Below are 19,472 nucleotides of genomic sequence, written 5' to 3' on the forward strand. Positions count from 1 at the left end.
AAAAGCAATAATCTTTTAATAATTTTGTTGTTAAAGTATTTTAGCCACTGAGATTTAGGAAACAAAGAATGTCATCCTTCATTTTTTTAAAAAAAATACAGATTCTGTCAACAAAAATGGTACATGTAAGATATGTCATATAAGCTAAAAAAAGACATTTTGCCTTTTTCTTCAATAAACTGACTCTACATGTGTTTTGGAGGAAACATCTGGAGTTAAAAAAAACTACACCAACTTATATCAATCTTCCCCTTTTCAAGTTAGTAATGCAATCTGAATAAAGATCTATTGATAGAGGTTTTTATTTTAATGTTGCTTTCAACATTATGTATGTATTAATGTTAAAGTACCTCAATATGAAATTTCAAGTATTATGTTTCAATAAGAATAATAAATAGAGATGTGTAGTTTCATTCAATATAAGAATTTTCTGCCTTCAGGCACAGAAAATTTACACAGTAAAGTTTGATGTGGAATTGGAACTTTTATGAATTATTTCTAAGAGATTTAATTTGGTCAATCACACAAAAAGTATTATCCTGCCTCCAACCACACCTAATTCACCATCGTATCATTTTATATTGGCGAAACAAAACAGAGAGCATAACCTCTGCAAAACCTTAACTATATTAACTGTATGAAAAAACCCACACTGCGGAACAGGAATTCTTGTTAGTCACAGACAAGAAACGGCTGCAGGATCCAATCTGGGTGAGTCACTGGGACCAGAGGTTTTGTCTTCTGAGGTTTTGGACACATGCTGGAGCCCATCCGAAACCTCTGGTCCTGGTGACCGATCCAGATTGGATCCTGCAATATTATCCTGGGACACGTATATTTGCCTTCATTCATGAGATAAATGACTAGTTAAAACTCAGGAAGATAGTAAAACATGCCTTATTAGAAAGCAGTGGGGGAAGGTCTCAGATGACAGTCATGTTGATTAAATAGCAGCCAAAACTGACGTCTAGGCTATCTAGAACAGTCCAATGAACAGGGCTACTCTGGCCAATCATTAGCACCATGCTTTTAAGGAGCCAAGACACACCTCCAGTTATCAGGATCTCTTCCAGTCTGCTGTGACTCATGCTCTCCCTTCCTCACTCAAATTGTTCTGCAATATCTCACCACAACACTTACTTTAAAAACTATCAAGGGTTAACAGATCCATCTTATAGTGCGTATAATTTAGCAGATCTGTCAATAATGCAGTGTAAGTTAGAAGTTCCATCCATAATGTACTAGTTGAAAGACATTTTGTGTGAGCTCTGAAGAGTGAATCACCAAAGACAATTGCCAATGTATTATAAACAGGAAACGTGTTACATGAGCTCTCTTTTTCATAATGCGTAATCAGAACAAGCTAAAGATGCCTAGCAGTTAAAATTATTCAGTTTAAAGAGGTTATTACTGTCACTATAAAAAAAACCTGTAGCAAAAAAAGAAACTACAAAAAACCCACAAACAAACTAGTGCTTAATTTCTTTTTAACAAATTTTTTTAAATAAAAGCACAATATGCAGCATCACTGCACTTGAGCAGTCCCTTTACTTGGATGATTAAATATCTGATGTAAAACAAAACAATTCTTGCTATTTACCATTGTGTTAGTGAATGTGCATTCTTCAGCACTTTCTCCTACCAGGTGAGACTCTGAAGCCCACAGAGAGGTCAAGTCAAAATTAAATGCTGTCAGGGAAAAAAAAATCTCTCAATAATGCCTTTAATAAAATTGTTTATATAGGCCAGACATGTCAAACACAAGGCCCGGGGGCTGGATCCGGCCCGCAAAGTGGTTTCATGTGGCCCGCGAAGCCATCCTGGAAACAGTGAGGAAACGGCCCCCACTGCCTTGGCCCAGAGACCCTCCTTCTGCCAGAGACCCTCAGATCTGTCCCACTCCTGCCCAGACCCCCATAGGCACCCTTGATGAAAACAATGTAGAGCTGGCCACGCCCACCCAGTAGGCCATATGCACTCTAGCCAGGCCCACCCAGTAGGCCACACCCACCCTGGCCATACCCACCCGGCCCCCTGAGGGCAACCGCAATGCTGATGCGGCCCTCAATGAAATTGAGTTTGACACCCCTAATATAGGCCAATTATATGCTGCTATTTTGAATTTAAAGCATCACATGAATTTACAAGATCTCTTTATCAATGCACATTCAGGTCTAGCTTAATATGTTCAAAAACTTAAGATGAACAAATAATAATAATAATAATAATAATAATAATAATAATAATAATAATAATAATAATAATAATAATAATGATGTAATAGTGATAATAATAATTCTGTATATGATAGTAAAGTTTGATAAGAAGCTGTATAATTTTGCAGTTTTGTTCCTAAAGTGTGTTTTAAGATTAAAAAAAATCATATACTTTTTCCCATTTATTAAAAAAGAAAAAACCCATTGTTTATGACATTTTTATAATTTTATATAATCATCCCTATATGATTTTGACAGGTTGATATTTCAGAGTGAGAAAGAATCAGGGCACCAGAAAGTAAACAGTAGAGAAAAATACAAATGTTAGCATTATTCAGTATGTAGGGAAATATTGATAGCATCAACATCACAGCATCCTTATGAAAATTTGCACGGGCTTTCTTTTTAAAAATGGAATTTTTCTATTAACATTTTAAAGAAAAAATCCATGACTAAGTTTGCATAAAAACACATTATTGCTAAGAACATAAAAAGAGAATAATTATCTTAAACAGATGTTGTTTATTAAACAACATTGAAGGAGGAAGCCTTAACTAGAGTTGAATATGGAATCTCTGAGCATCCTAAGCTTTTTACACAAAGGGACAGAAGGCGATGCTCATTTCTATATCTTTTGCAGCTGGTCAATGCAAGGTATTTCCACTCTAGCAACAGTTGGAGTAGACTGCTAGTTTCCAAGAATTATCAGATTTCCATTCTGAGAAATAACCTTTGAGATGGTTACAGCAGGATCATGCAGTCAAAGGGGCAAACTTTGACTATTAATAAAATGAAACACAAATGCAAACTTGTTTACTTAGAAATCCTGAATGTATAGCTCAGTGCAATTATGTCAAAATTATCACCTAGAACAAAAAGTAATTAGGGCAGACAAATTGTGCTATTTATCTATTTGTCACCTATCAGGAACCTTATATAATATTCAGTTAGTGCCAATGATGAGTGAAAGATCTATGCTAACTACAGTGGCAAAGAATTTTGTATTCAGCCACATACTACAGTCCTTTGCTTCCTCAATGTGTATCTCATCTGGGCTTGGGAAATGCACAGCCTGAAACTTGTCAATGACACTTCTACAGTTCTGAATACAGAGGAGTTACTTTCACAAGGCTGGTAAATTAAAAGAAATAATCTCCTACTTAACGAAAGTAATTTATTAAATGTGTATGCCCTTTCTTTTTGCCAGACTTTCTCTATACTGGTAGGATCCAGATCTATTGGGATTAAAACTTTCAAAATACCAAACTGAAGGGGAACTATATTTACCCTAAAAATAAATCTTAGTAAAATCACAAAGGGATTTTTGCTTTTGAGTGGTAATCTAAATGTGGTGGAATTTGATGCTGAATTACGGGAAACAGAAACATCAACTTTGAGTTGTTGCTATGCAGGAAGCAGAATGGAAGGGATCCTCCCTAATTTCTTCTTCTCAGCATTTATCAGATAGTTATGCAGAATGTGCTTTATTTAGTCTGGCAAAATTTTGTCTATAGGTAATAAAGACAGCAATAAAGAAATTGCTTAGAGCATTTACATGTGTCGTTCCCACGCCTGACATTAAATGTTTTACTTCTAAAATAAGCAAATAAATACACTGATATAGTTTTAACTATTGGAACATATATTTATGTAGCACCTAAAATTATTGTAGTGTCCTTTTAAAAATATGTTAACTATTCCTAAATGATAGTTTCAATTAATCACATTAATGTATGGCAATTAATTAATTATAGAACATCAGAATATTTTCTGGACCTATATTATTTATGACTTTGGGACTACAAATAGTCTTAAAGATCTGCTACACAAGTGGCTGGGGAATTCCCCTTCTCTTGTGCTAAAAATATTACGTCAATTTAAGCACTGTAAGACCTTCATATTTAGTCAACAGAGCTTTTAAGCATTCTTCTATGAATTGTGTATTATGTATGTATATGTATGCAAGGATACAATTATTGCAATAAATTTTGGAGTAGGACTTAGCAATTTTAATAATCAATTACAATATGTTAAAAGAAATATATTTCTTTTGAAATATATTTAAAATACGTACTGTAGCTATACTGATACAAAGTACCCCAATCCTCCAACTAACGAAGTATTACAACACAACAGCTCTGAATCTATATACTATTAAATATAACACAAGCACATTTTTCATTCCAAGCTATTAAAATTTTATAATTCCTCAGATTTTAGCCTTCAAACTGATTTCATGGTCATTCAATGAAACACAAAATTTTAAGCAAGCTACACATACAAAGGGCTTATAAGCAGCTGCAATGCAAACATCTGGGTTCTTTCACAAGAGGCAACATATCTGTAAATAGCATTAAATAAAGATTTAAGAGGGCAGAATGGTACAGAATTATCCTGGGCAAGAATTCAGCAGTTACAAAAAAAAGGTGTTCCTTTTAAATCTTTCTAACTGAAACATAACTAACCTATTCCAGCTTTTCCTGATAGTAAATATTATCTCAATTAAAATGTTTCTCTGATAATGATTAGGCCCTAAAGTGGGGGAAAAGGGAGGGAGATGAAATTTTATTCAATGTGTATTCAATGGGACATTAAAAAAAATAAATCCAAAAACAGACAAATTGAAAATCTGTGTATGCTTTGTTTCAGCAGGAATTACCAAGTTAAACACAATATTTACAGTGGTTGGTGAAGCATCACCAACAATAATCACATTTCTTTCAAATCTGGAAAAAATATGCCTTTGTTTCTTTACTAATATAAAATCCATTGATTTGGCATCATATGTATTTCCAGTATTATGAACATTAACCAGCAGGTGGAGTCAAAGAACAGTTTAAAGATAGTTACCAATTTTACTACAGTTTGTGCATGGAAAGTGAGGGATTAATTTTAGTACTTAGTCATATCTTTACTGAAAAACAAATTTTACTGGAAAATGGTTGAACTAAAAAACTTTTCTTAAGAATTAATGTTCTTTCTTATTAAATCCAATCTTTCTTATTTTACTATACACACCTATCAAACCACCAGTACAGAAGTACATGCCACTCACAAAAAAACCCCTTATTGTGAATGGCCTTTTCTTACTGGTAATTTTAACTCTCAACTTCCCACATGCTGTAGTCTTAATATTTCCCAGCATCCTTGCCTCACCTAACTGTAGATATATGTCCAAAGCTCTCCTCACCTGACTCTTGATATATAACATGAAATATATGTATACATTCTATTTTGTTAAACAGGTTTTCTCATACTTGGTTGCTATTCAGATGGCAATTTTGTTGCTTCCTTGTATATTTAAAGAATACAGATAGTCCTTGGTTTACAATCACAATTGGGTGCAGAATTTTGGCTGTACATTGGAGCAGTTATTACATGGAATACCATGTGACCTGACTCAATTTTACAATGGCTGTTAACGGAACAATTCAGTTGATAAATGAATCTAATATATTCCATGGACCTTTTTTTTTTGCTGTTTTCTGTTTTCTACCAAAGCTAATGTAAGTTATAATCAAAGCATAAAAGGGGAATCTGCTGTCTTTTCCTATTAAATTCTTAACCTCAATGTGCTCATTTTCCATTCCAGTGTGACAATGTTTCTGGAAATATCTTTCTTCTTTTTCTAATTCCTTCATGAATTGACCTCCTTATCAGCAGCCTATTTTCAGTTTCTATGTAGAGTATATAATTTTTCAATTTTTAATTTGTACGCACTTTATACTATTTTTCATTTTTTTTAACTAGCCCTACTGAAACAAACTACAAAGCATGTCATATTAGTAAACAATTACACTTGTAATGTAAAATTCACACTTGTAGAAATGGGCAGAAATCTGGGGATCCTTTTATTATTCCTGTAAATTCTAGTGAGACTATGGATTACAGCTACTGCATAAACAACTGTAGTCTATTTATTGTGCCCAGGGAACAACAGACAAGATGTCATTCCTTTATCACAGGCTCTAATCATTTAACTGTTAATGAAAAATCAATCCATTTAGAAAACCACATAATTTCTCAATACACTGTTTAAAGAAACAGAATTAAAAGAACAACTTTAAGGAAGATTTATTTTATTTATTTTTATTTTATTTATTTTAATTTAATTCCATTTATATCCCGCCCTTCTCCGAAGACTCAGGGCGGCTTACAAGCTTAGCAGTAGCCTTCATTCTATGTATATGCCTGCTTATTAGGGCTTTCACACACACCCCAAGCGGCATTATTACAAAGTCAGCTTAATTGCCCCCAACAATCTGGGTCCTCATTTTACCTACCTCGGAAGGTTGGAAGGCTGAGTCAACCTTGAGCCTGGTGGGATGCGAACCTGCACTAATTGCAGGCAGCTGGTGTTACTTAAGGAGGCATTAGCCCACTGCTCCACCAAGGCTTTATATGATGATGTTTCTATGAATATTCAATAATTTTATTGTACGGTATGGAGTTCTTTATAAATAGACAAAAATTGTTTTGGTATTTTTTTCTAATATACAATTTCCAAACTACTCTTGATGTTACTTGTAAATTGATGACTTTTCCTTATAATATGCATCGGCAATGCTTACTATTATCCACTCTCTATAAAGTTCCTAACTTTTTTGAATACAGTAATCCTTTCATCAGAATATTATAAAATACTGTGTTGCCTAGTTTTGTCTATTTTATAAATAAATTAAACAAAACTAACAAAATACATGTCCTCCTTTTTAAAAAGGTAATTTTGAAAAATCTATTTTTCATTTTTGAAAAATCTCACTGAATGAGCTAAAATTTCTTGCCTGGGAAACAGATCCAATGTGCAGTAAAGTCTCATGACTTCCATATAATTATATTTAAGAGGAACTGAAGAGGCTTGCTAAGCATTTGCTTTTGCCAGCTTTTGCCATATATGATCATACAGCTAGGGAAGAACAAGGAAACACTGATATTGGGCATATGAATACGGAATGCAGAGATTTACATTTTTCTCCAAGTTCTCAAGATTGCCAAAATCAGTAGGAGCACATACAAAACTTAAAGGTCTAAATTTTTAATATAAATTATGATGTGGTAGAATTTTATTTAGTGAAGTCTATTAGTTGCCACTTAGTACCGACTACTTTCTCATAGTGTCCAAGAACAGAGATCACAGAAAATAATTTGATTATTTCCAATTATCAGCATCACTGGAAGAAATGTGCTACTATTTGAAAGCCACAATATTTATGCACATTGTATGATACTTCTTTCAAAATAGGAAAAGAACAGGAAGTAGTATAATCAAGGGAACTATAAGCTCCAAGACTAGAAGAAAATGAAATGCAAACAGTACAAACCATAATAACTGTGTTACTGGCAATGATAAGTGACTATCATTGACACTAAACAATTTGTTAAGATTTTAAAGCTGCCACAACAGTTTTTGTTAAAACAAATCAAACAGTTGCCCTCTCAAACTTAGTTCTGCATTAAAGTTGCACTATCTGGAATTTCTCTGCTGCAGGAAAAGAGAATAAACTGTTTTTAACAGCATTACTTTGTCAACGTTATGAATTAAAATCTCAACTGTAAATAAAGCTTAAGTGAAACATCAGCCTTCCGAACATGGGATTTCAGTTCCAATCAGTTGTACTTGAGAAATATTCTATGTGCTCCTAAAAACAACAAAACACTTGTCTGATTAACCAAGTCAACTGAACTAAGTGTCAAGCTGCTTAGTTTGATTAACATAAGTAAAAACACAAGTAGAACATGTTTATAGAAAACCTTATATGTTTAGGAAAACTTTGTAGAAAATGTATCATAGCTAATATAGCGGAGGGAAACCACAACAAAGATGTATTTTGTAAGCCACACGAACAAATGGCTTTTTCACTCTAATTCCAAACAGTAAAGTAAGAAAACACTTTTTCAGACTCTTCACCACTTACTGGCACACAGCAGTTCAAAACTGTGAAGTCTAGAAAATATAAACTTGACCAATAGAGTCAAGCAATTCTGACACCACGCTCCTTACATTCAAATTGCAAAGCAAGAGTTTATTACTCTGGAAAGATTTCTTCTAGTCAGCTGTCCACAAACATCTGGACTATATAAACCATTAACCATTTTATTCTCTGGAAATTCTATTTTTATCATATTTAACAACTGAAGCTCTAAATGCAATGATTAAATACAGTGTTAACATCTCAGAAGTTCTATACTTTTTTAAAGATAGGTTGTAAGCATACTGGATTATTTTTGTTCATTATTTGTATCGCTAGTGTATCACTAGGACCTGGCTCTTCGAGCTCTCTGGCCCAGGCTGAGAATTTTAATTTTAATTTTAATTGGGGTTTTTACTCATTCAGGGACTGTTATAATCTTTTTAATTGTTTTTAATTTTTGTATTTCTTGTTTTAATTCCCTGTAAACCGCCCTGAGTCCTTCGGGAAAGGGTGGTATACAAATCCAATTAAATAAATAAATAAATAAATAATAGATTAGGAAGTATTTTCTACATAGTCATTTCTGTTATTACTATCACATTTTTGAAGACTCAGTTTCTAATCTATCTTTCATGGCTCATGTTTCAGAAGAACCTAATCATATATATGACATTCTGCAATCATACTGCAGCTAAGCAATAATCATGTTGGAAAAGAGCCATGGACTTAATTCGTGGAGTTGCAGCAATGGAGAAGTAACTCCCACATATGTTAACAGCATGCTTAAATGCACCTATACAGTTTTTATTTTGAGTGAAAGTCTGAAGAAAAGCTTATATTTACCTTCAATAATCTAAATAGCTTTCTTCCCAGCTCTAGAACACTGATAAAATTTGTAACTATAAAAAGGACTTATATGCATGCTATATGACCTCTTTTAGTTTGGGAAAAATCTGCCTGCCAGTGTAATGCTTCACATGCAACAGACAAGATTCAACAGAGAGACCATTTCTAGGTATCCTTCTCCCCAAACATTATTGGGAAACTTTCTGGAATAAATATTTTCTTCTAATAAGAAAATGAGGGGGAAATCCATTTTAGAAATCTGTTCATATACTTTGGGACAGGGTACTGTTTTATTTTATAGCAGAAGAATGGTGGAAGAGAAACTAAAGAAAGATAATAACCACTTACATAAGTATATTGCCACTGACTTCAAACTGGGCACTGTTGACATATTCCATAATTAGTTAACTCTATTTAAATGTTAGGTTTCTTGTCTTTTAATTGGTAATACAAAAAGGCACCCACATAATTTGACTTCTAAATTTTCAACTTTAATTATCCCATTGTAATTATCAGCCAAGTTATTAAAAGATTTTGAATAGAAACCAATATGCGCATATTGTGACAGCAAACAACAACGTTATATGAAAAAACCTTTACACATTTATATTGCAATAAAACCATGATTTTAAATAAATACATAAGCAGCAGTCAAATTTGTCAGAATTTTCTCCTTACTATACAGTGGGAAACCATTTACTTGTCTGTCAGAATGTTTCACAGGACTTGATTTTTCTGAGATTGAGCACTAAAGGATCCTGGTCAGGATCTGCCACCTCTGCAGATTGATTATGTGCCTTACAATACTGGGCTTCCTTTTCCTCCCACATTTGTATCAGAAATCCTGCTGTGTAGAAGGAACATTTTTAAAAGAGAATGTTAAATATTTCCCTACTTTTAATAGATGTTTGCCTACTTAAAGGAATGTGAAGACTGTGAAATAATTTCTAGTCAGATTTGTTATCAAATGAACTTGCTTCTTTTACATTTACATTCATTTACATTGTTTAACACCCTACACAACATTTAAACTAATTTCTTCCCAGCTGCAGTGTTAATATTCTACAGCATGAAGTGCTAAAGGATCTAAATTATCTGAGGAAAAAGAAGCAAGGTCATAGTATCTGGTATTCAATTTGTTTGGCCAATTATAATAACAACAAAACACTAACCTGATTGATCACTCTCTGTTCCAACTCTTGCAGGACTTGGTGCCATTGGCAGTGGTCGAACCGGACGAGGCTTTGGAGTAGGGGGAGAAATTTTTTTCCTTCCAATATATTCTACGTAAGTTCCTGGAAAGTCTCCCCTCTCCCCAGTCATTTCATTATAGCCATTCAACCAACCAATTTCCTCAGGTTTTCCTTCTTCTCCATCACTGAATCCAAGAGCAACTAAAGTACCTTTATTCACAGTTAAAATATCTCCCAAATGTAGGTCAATGTCTTCTTCTCGTTCTTTTTTGTAATCATATAAAGCTTTGTACTGGTATCCTTCTGCACTCATTTTGGCAATTTTTTTAGCACAATTATTCTAATGAACAGCAAGCCAGGGATATTTGGATTTATTGTATATACAATTAAAAGAGTTCTAAACACGGCAGTACATATGAATTATGAGAACTGTAACTCAAAAATGAAAAAGGCACCACAACCCGTGTTTGTGCAGTGATGTTATTGTTGTTTCTTTGTATTTAGACCAGGAGAAATTTTGATTTAGATTCCCAGCTAATTCTTTTTCGGATCTGTTTGGCACTTAATGGCAGAGTTTTTCAAGGTGGGATGAATGTTACTTTTTGTTGAGTTTCCTTCTGATGGCTTTGCCATAATGTTTACTTTTCTTAAAACCTTTGTTGTAGAATTCTGCACATACTTTACCTATGAACAAAAAAACATTGAGACACAAAATCAGTGCAATTATTCAGGCATCAATGATGGTCATCCAAATGCTCATACACTACAAATCTTAATATTTCTGATTTATGGATGTGCAGGATAGTACTGATGGGAGTTAAGAGTTGGAGGATAACAATATTTGGATGGCCACAGATTGGCAATTTTTCTTCATGGTAACTTTTTCACCAATAGAACATTCCCATAGATAAAAACCAAAAGAAAAGATAAAATTCTGATGTATTTTTTTAAAAAAAGTTTTCATACTTAACTCCAATTAGGCCCCAAAAAGATTCTTTTGATTGCAAATCAGATAGGATACAAAGTCTCTCTGCTGCTCTGAACATTAATATGTGTCTGCTGACATTTCCCTGATGTCAAGCTTTTTAAAATGTTTTTTTAATAAATGACCAGCAGGTAAGTCATGAAGCTTCCACCAGCTTTCAAGACAGGCTTTTGCCAAAAATTGATAGAAAACCATGTGTGATGTCACATAATAATAGCTATGGTTTCTACAATAATTGCCTTCCAATGCCCTCCTGGTACTAGACTCTGAGCTTCCAGACTGGGATTACACAGCCACCTCTGTATCCAAAGATGAACTGCACAACATGGAATACCATATATATATAATAGATAATCGAGTAGTAAATGTGCACAAAGCAAACATCCTAAAACATAATCTGTCTTTTCCAACAATGCTTTGGGATACATGTGAATCCTAGAGCAGAATTCACCAAACCTTCCGGTTTTGCAGACCAGCCTGGGGGGGTGGGGGAGGGAATGGTTCCATGTGAGTGCTAGGAAAGCATGCACGCAGCTCATTCGTGTGAGCACCCGTGATTGCTCCGCTTGTGCAAGTGGGGATGCGAGTGCATGCGCATTTGCCCGCCACTTCCGTGGCCCAATTCCAAAGGGCTCAAGGTCCAGGCATTGGGGACCCCATCCTAGAGGGATTCTTAGAAACTAAAATGGTGGATGGCTGCAGACCAATACTTCCCATATTTGCCTACTTACCAAGAAAAGAAAGCTTAGGTAATAGAGACCAAACAAATAGAAAAGATGAAATAGTGAAGAGCCATTTAAGTTTATGTCTTCAAGTAACACTGTCTTCTGTAACTAGATATATCATCATGTCATCCTTTTTTTTAAGAATGCCAGTAATGTGCTCTTAAAATTGCACATATGTCCATCAACTCCCCCGGGTGACAAGTTTGGGGAGACTTGTCTATTGCATATCAGCACCCTACAGATCCCACTCTCTGGTACAATATCTATTCTTGATTTAAGACAAATTTCCAAGTTATTCTATATTCTATGAGTAAAATGAACAAAATATAATTGGGAAGTCACATTAATCTGAGCATGGAAGATTGTTTCTTAATGGCCAAGCCATTATTTTATCTATTTAATGCAATTCTCTTCTCAAGCTACAGAACTTCTGGTCTTCCCCTTCATGCAATATATAATAGCAGCATAATTCCATGGCTAATCTGCAAACCACTGACCACTTGATTTTACACACTGAAGCTAAATTCTAACCCTGCAGCTTTTTCTTCCTAATTTTCCCACAAGCTAACACGTTCCTTGGGCAGTGTAAGAAGTTGAGCTGTTGTAGTGTATTCCCAAAAGTGTCAACTGTAGATCACAGGCTGTCCACTTATTTTCCCAACATGAAAACCCCAATCTTCCCCCATGATTATACAATGGTGGCTACATCATATCTGCAGCCATGATTTAAATAGTCATATCTCATCACCTTACATATTGGGGAAAAACCACTTACCCTCAATCCAATATTTTTCCAGCAGTTTCAAGCTATATAAAATCTGTAACTTTTTGCTGACTATTAGTAGTAAGATCAGGTGATTTATTGTAGTTATGGTATGAAATGTATTTTGCACAAATTTGGAGCTATTTGTGAAGTTTTGTGCAGTGTCCTCTCACTTTGGGCTTATTTATGTTTTCATCTATCACCTACCCCTTACCCCACCCACTCAATTGTTGAAATCAACCATACTTTGGGCTTCCATAGAAAAGAGGAGCCCAGACCACACTACCCTTCAATCTGGAGAAGAGAAAGGGCATACTTGGGCAACAGTTGCAGCACACTCTTCAACATCCTAAAATAAAATAGGTCAGAATAATGGGAAATGTATTGAGTTTTGGAAAATTATTTGCCAGGTTTCTGCACAGCATGTATTTGTGTCTGTGTGCGTGTACGTGTACAAGCGTACTTAATGACTAATAATAATAAGAATTTTATTGTCACCTTGAATGTACACCAATCGGCATACATCAAAATGAAATTTCGTTGTATACAGCTCTCAAAGGGTCACCACCTCCGATATACACTCCTTGTTCGTGGCCAGCTCAAGAGTTCTGATGGCACATACTGCCCCCCCTTTTGTGGTCATGTGATCATATTTTGGGCACTTGGCAATTGGCTCACATTTAGGTTGTTTGCAGTGTCCATGATCATGTGACTGTGATTTATGGCATTTTTTTTGCCAGTTTCCATTTAGCGGTCCCCACAACTTACAATCGTGATTATGGGCTCAATTATGAAATCCAAATTGCACTGGAATGAATGAATGAATGCATGCATGCATGCACACAGGTGAAACTCGAAAAATTAGAACATCGTGCAAAAGTTCATTTATTTCAGTAATGCAACTTAAAAGGGGAAACTAATATATGAGATAGACTCATTACATGCAAAGCAAGATAGTTCAAGCCGTGATTTGTCATAATTGTGATGATTATGGCGTACAGCTCATGAAAACCCCAAATCCACAATCTCAGAAAATTAGAATATTACATGCAATCAATAAAACAAGGAGTGTACATAGAACAATATCGGACCTCTGAAAAGTATAAGCATGCATATGTACTCAGTACTTGGTTTGGTCCCCTTTTGCAGCAATTACTGCCTCAATGCGACGTGACATGGAAGCTATCAGCCTGTGGCACTGCTGAGGTGTTATGGAAGACCAGGATGCTTCAATAGCAGCCTTCAGCTCTTCTGCATTGTTTGGTCTCATGTCTCTCATTTTTCTCTTGGCAATGCCCCATAGATTCTCTATGGGATTCAGGTCAGGCGAGTTTGCTGGCCAATCAAGCACAGTAATCCCACGGTCATTGAACCAGGTTTTGGTGCTTTTGGCAGTGTGGGCAGGTGCCAAGTCCTGCTGGAAAATGAAGTCAGCATCCCCATAAAGCTCGTCTGCAGAAGGAAGCATGAAGTGCTCCAAAATCTCCTGGTAGACGGCTGCGTTGACCCTGGACTTAATGAAGCACAGTGGACCAACTCCAGCAGATGACATGGCTCCCTAAATCAACACAGACTGAGGAAACTTCACACTGGACTTCAAGCATCTTGCAGTGTAGTATGTGCCTCTCCATTCTTCCTCCAGACTCTGGGTCCTTAGTTTCCAAAGTTGCTCTCATCAGAAAAGAGGATTTTGGACCACTGAGCAACAGACCAGGTCTGTTTTTCTTTAGCCCAGGTAAGACGCTTCTGACGTTGTTGTTGTTCAGGAGCAGCTTGACAAGAGGAATACGACATTTGAAGCCCATGTCCAGGATCCGTCTGTGTGTGGTGGCTCTTGACTCCAGCCTCAGTCCACTCCTTGTGAAAGTCCCCAACACTTTTGAATGGCCTTTTCCTGACAATCCTCTCCAGGCTGCGGTCATCCATGCTGCTTGTGCACCTTTTTCTTCCACACTTTTCCCTTCCACATAACTTTCTATTAATGTGCTTTGATACAGCACTTTGGGAACATCCAACTTCTTTTGCAATTACCTTTTGAGGCTTTCCCTCCTTATGGAGGGTGTCGATGGTTTTCTGCACAACTGTCAGGTCAGCAGTCTTCCCCGTGATTGTGATTCCTACTGAACCAGACTGAGAGACCATTTAAAGGCTCAGGAACCCTTTGCAGGTGTTATGGCTTAATTAGCTGATTAGAGTGGGACACTTTGAGCCTAGTATATTGCACCTTTTCACAATATTCTAATTTACTGAGATTGTGGATTTGGGGTTTTCATGAGCTGTATGCCATAATCATCACAATTATGACAAATCACGGCTTGAACTATCTTGCTTTGCATGTAATGAGTCTATCTCATACATTAGTTTCCCCTTTTAAGTTGCATTACTGAAATAAATGAACTTTTGCACGATAATTCTAATTTTTCGAGTTTCACCTGTACATACATACTCTCCAGTGCCTTGTATGCTCAAATTTGGTGAGGACGATTAGACCTCTATCCATTTTTTTTGGTATAACTTTTGTGTGTGGGGGAAGTGGGAGGAGAACACCTACAGTTGCAAGAAAAAGTATGTGAACCCTTTGGGATTACGTGGAGTTTTGCATGAATTGGCCATAAAATGCGCTCTAAACGTCATATAAGTCACAACAATAGAAAAACACAGTCTGCTTTAAATAATACTACACAAACATTAGCTGTTGTCATGTTTTAATTGAACATAAGATGGAAACTTTCACAGTGCAGGGTGGAAAAAGTATGTGAACCTTTGGACTTAATAACTGGTTGACCCTCCTTTGGCAGCAATAACCTCAACCAAACGTTTCCTGTAGTTGCAGATCAGACCTGTACAACGATCTGGAGTAATTTTGGACCACTCCTCTTCACAAAATTGTTTCAGTGTAGCAATATTCTTGGGATGTCTGGTGTGAATCGCTCTCTTAAGGTCATGCCACAGCATTTCAATCGGGTTGAGGTCAGGACTCTGACTGGGCCACTCCAGAAGGCGTATTCTTTCTGTTGAAGCCATTGTTTTGTTGAATGCTTTGTATGCTTTGTATGCTTTGTATGCTTTGGGTCATTGTCCTGTTGCATCACCCATCCTCTGCGGAGCTTCAGTTGGCGGACAGATGGTCATACGTTTTCCTGCAAAATGTCCTGATAAACTCTGGAATTCATTTTCCCATCAATGACAACAATCCGTCCAGTCCCTGAGGCAGCAAAGCAGCCCCAAACCATGATGCTCCCTCCGCCATGTTTTACAGTGGAGATGAGGTTTTGATGTTGGTGTGCTGTGCCTTTTTTTCTCCACACATATGCTGCAATATTTTTTTTGGACAGCAATGGCTTCCTCCGTGGTGTCCTCCCATGTACTCCATTCTTGTTTAATGTTCTCCTTATTGTAGATGTGTCAACAAAAATATTAGCATGTGCCAGAGATTTCTGTAGGTCTTTAGCTGACACTCTAGCATTCTTCTTTACCTCATTAAGCATTATGCGCTGTGCTCTTGCAGTCATTTTTACAGGACGACCATGCCTAGGGAGAGTAGCAACAGTGCTAAACTTTCTCCATTTGTAGACAGTCTGTCTTACCGTGGACACATGAACATCAAGGCTTTTGGAGATACTTTTGTAACCCTTTCCAGCTTCATGCAAGTCAACAATTCTTGATCGTAGGTCTTCTCAGAGCTCTTTTCTGCGAGGCATGGTTCACATCACAGTGCTTCTTGAGACCAGTAAACCCAAAACAGGTGTGTGTTTTTAAAGGGCAGGACGGCTGTCAGCAACACATCCAATATCATCACACTGGTTGGAGTCAAGGTTGGCTCACTCCTGGCTCCAATTAGCTCTTGGAGAAGTCATTAAGCTAGGGGTTCACATACTTTTTCCACCCTGCACTGTGAATGTTTACATGTTATGTTCAATTAAAACATGACAACAGCTAATGTTTGTGTAGTATTATTTTAAGCAGACTGTGTTTTTCTATTGTTTTGACTTACATGACGTTTAGAGCGCATTTTATGGCCAATTCATGCAAAACACCACGTAATCCCAAAGGGTTCACATACTTTTTCTTGCAACTGTATCAGGCTCTCCCCTTTAGCAGGTCCACCCTGGCCTGGCAGCTTGCTGGTTTCCCATCCATGGGATCTATTGAAATGCAACCAAATAGAATCAGTACAATATTTACTTGAGCTGCCTGTAGCCTTGTTCTCTCTTCTCTTTTACCTATGTCTGCATTTACATTTCTGATTTTTTTTAAAAAAACAACAACAAATATAGTTCTTAACCATTTTGAAGCTAGCATGGAGCCCTGGAATTCTAAGGGTAATTTTTTCAGTACCGGAGTTCTGGATACGCTTCTCCTTTTACTCACTTCAACTCTCTTTGCGTAATTCAGCTTCCCAGAGCAAATGCAAATTTATTTTATGTGGACTCCTCCCTGGATAATTTAGCTTTGGGTTTTTTTTGCACCCTATCTGCTAAAAATATGGAATAAAGTACAAAAAATGAAAATATGTTTGGCACTGCTCAGTTAACTTAATTTTTGTTAAGCACATTTTTATAATGGGGTAAATTATTCTCAATTGTTTCATTTTTTTATAATTTGAAATTTAAATATAAATTTCAAAATTATAAAGCAACGCCAGCTTCACCTGATAGATACGTTTTCTACAGGATGATGAGATGTGGACAAGAAAAATGAAATCAGGGAAGGAAACCAATCAGCTTATAATATTAGACACATTTGCAATTTGGGCAATAAATGAATGAATGAATAAACCTTTATTGCCAAAGTACAACCATGTATACATTGAGATTGGCTGAGCCTCCCTTCGTGCCTCACCCCCACCCACAGTAACAACATCTTGATACACCATGTGAGCTAACTGCACAACACACCGGCCTTGCAAGTCAATCATACATAAAGTTATTTCAAAAGCCTACAGCAGTGATGGTGAACCTTTTAGAGACCGAGTGCCCAAACTGCAACCCAAAACCCACTTATGTATCGTCAGCTGCCGGGTGGGCAAGGCCCATTGGGTGGGCATGGCTGCAGTGCTAACGGCAGCCTGGGTGGGACTAAAAAGTTCAATCAATCAATTCCAACTTTGCGAGATCTTTTTTTTTCCGGCGAGTTGCTGAAATTGATTGAACCACTTTTTTTTGCACACGGCAGCGGAGGCCTAAAGCGAAAAGGTTTTAAAAAACCCAGCTGAAGGCCTAGGACTGGGGCGACAGCGCACATGCCCACAGAGAGGGCTCTGCGTGCCACCTGTGGCACCCATGCCATAGGTTCGCCACCACTGGCCTACAGACTACAGGGGAAGGGTTAAGGACTAAAAATTAAGACAACATATTTTATGATGGTGTTGTTTTGCACTGACAGAAGAGGTGCAGGCACCAGTTTATATCAACAGAGACAAAATGGTCCCTACTTATGTCTTCTTCAAGGAGTCAAGAAAACAATATTTTTTGCCTAAACCATGAAACAGTCAAGGCCAACAATTTTTTACATGCAGGCAGCCTCTTCCCCACAGAATTGGGTAATGCCAAACAACAAACGTTAACTATATCACAATTACTCTTAATCAATACGATTACAGTATTTCATATCTTTATTGGTCACCTGTGTTTGAACATCAAACTGACAAAGCCAACATTTCTCCTTTTGCTTATACATAACAAGAAAAATACACAGGGAGATCTTTTGCACTGAATCATGCTTAATAGCTTTCATATTTTTATCACACTCTAACAATGAAAATATTCATAAATTTTCTTGTCAAATTTCACTACTATGGCTAGAGCCTTTATCTTAAAGAGCTGCTATACTGCTATGATTCAGTATTCTCTTCTCTGGTAATCTTTTCCACAGAGTTGCAGTTAAAAGTGAGAAAAACCCATAGAACTATAGAGTTGCTTTTTTTTTGTTTTCTAGATCAGAATAACATTTTTAACATTTGGCATCTGTGCAAATGTCTTGTTGCTCTGAGATGAATCTTTTGAGAAGCAGCATGGTTCTCATACAACTGTTTCTCCTTAGATGAAGCCATATTATGCCCTATCTTCTTTTTTATTTTCATTTGCCATGTATTCATCCACCCATATGCAGTCATACGCACACTTATGTACACTCATTCCCACCTATAAAGTAGTAGTTATTTGAAGAAATTTTGGGCGAATCTTAAAAACCCACTGATCTGATTATGGAATACTGAAAAAAGTTAAGAGACCAAATGTAAGTTGAAAAAATATATACATCAATGCAAATATTGATATTATATTACTTCACTTGTACTGCAGCAATCAACAATAAAAGTTCAAATCAAAAAACGTTACATTGGAGAAAAAAATAAACCAGAAATAAAGGAAGCTCTGGAAGCTTTTTTCTCATACAAATAATGTAACCAGACGCACAGGAAAATGTCAACAGCACGTCATAGGCAAACAAAACTTAAAAACAAAATTATATCTGCCACAAAGAAGAGGGAGTCAAGCTATTCTCCAAAGCACCTTAAAACAGGACAAGAAGCAACGGATGGAAACTAGTCAAGGAGAGAAGCAACCTAGAACTAAGGAGAAACTTCCTGACAGTTAGAACAACTAACCAGTGGAACAACCTGCGGTGAATGCTCCAACACTGGAAGTTTTTAAGAAGAGACTGGACAGCCATTTGCCTGAAATGGTATAAGGTTTCCTGCCTGAGCAGGGGGTTGGACTAGATGAGCTCCAAGGTCCCTTCCAACATCATCATTATTATTATTATTATTATTATTATTATTATTATTATTATTAGGGAAAAATCTATGACCATTTCATTCATATTGTTATGT

The 19,472-nt window shown here is 36.4% G+C and overlaps 1 protein-coding gene across 2 annotated transcripts in view; it reads right to left on the bottom strand.

Annotated features, from left to right (window-relative positions):
• Positions 1-19,472, bottom strand: part of PIK3R1 (phosphoinositide-3-kinase regulatory subunit 1) — a 68,695-nt gene that overhangs the window by 43,411 nt on the left and 5,812 nt on the right. For both annotated transcript variants that reach the window (XM_083353802.1, XM_083353803.1), the window contains exon 2: positions 10,147-10,851. In XM_083353802.1, coding sequence (XP_083209928.1) covers positions 10,147-10,480 — 334 coding nt within the window. In that variant the 5' untranslated portion in view covers positions 10,481-10,851. The remainder of the gene's footprint in view (positions 1-10,146; positions 10,852-19,472) is intronic.

The sequence above is a fragment of the Vipera ursinii genome, assembly GCF_947247035.1.
Source record: "Vipera ursinii genome assembly, chromosome: 2".
Lineage (NCBI taxonomy): Eukaryota > Metazoa > Chordata > Lepidosauria > Squamata > Viperidae > Vipera > Vipera ursinii.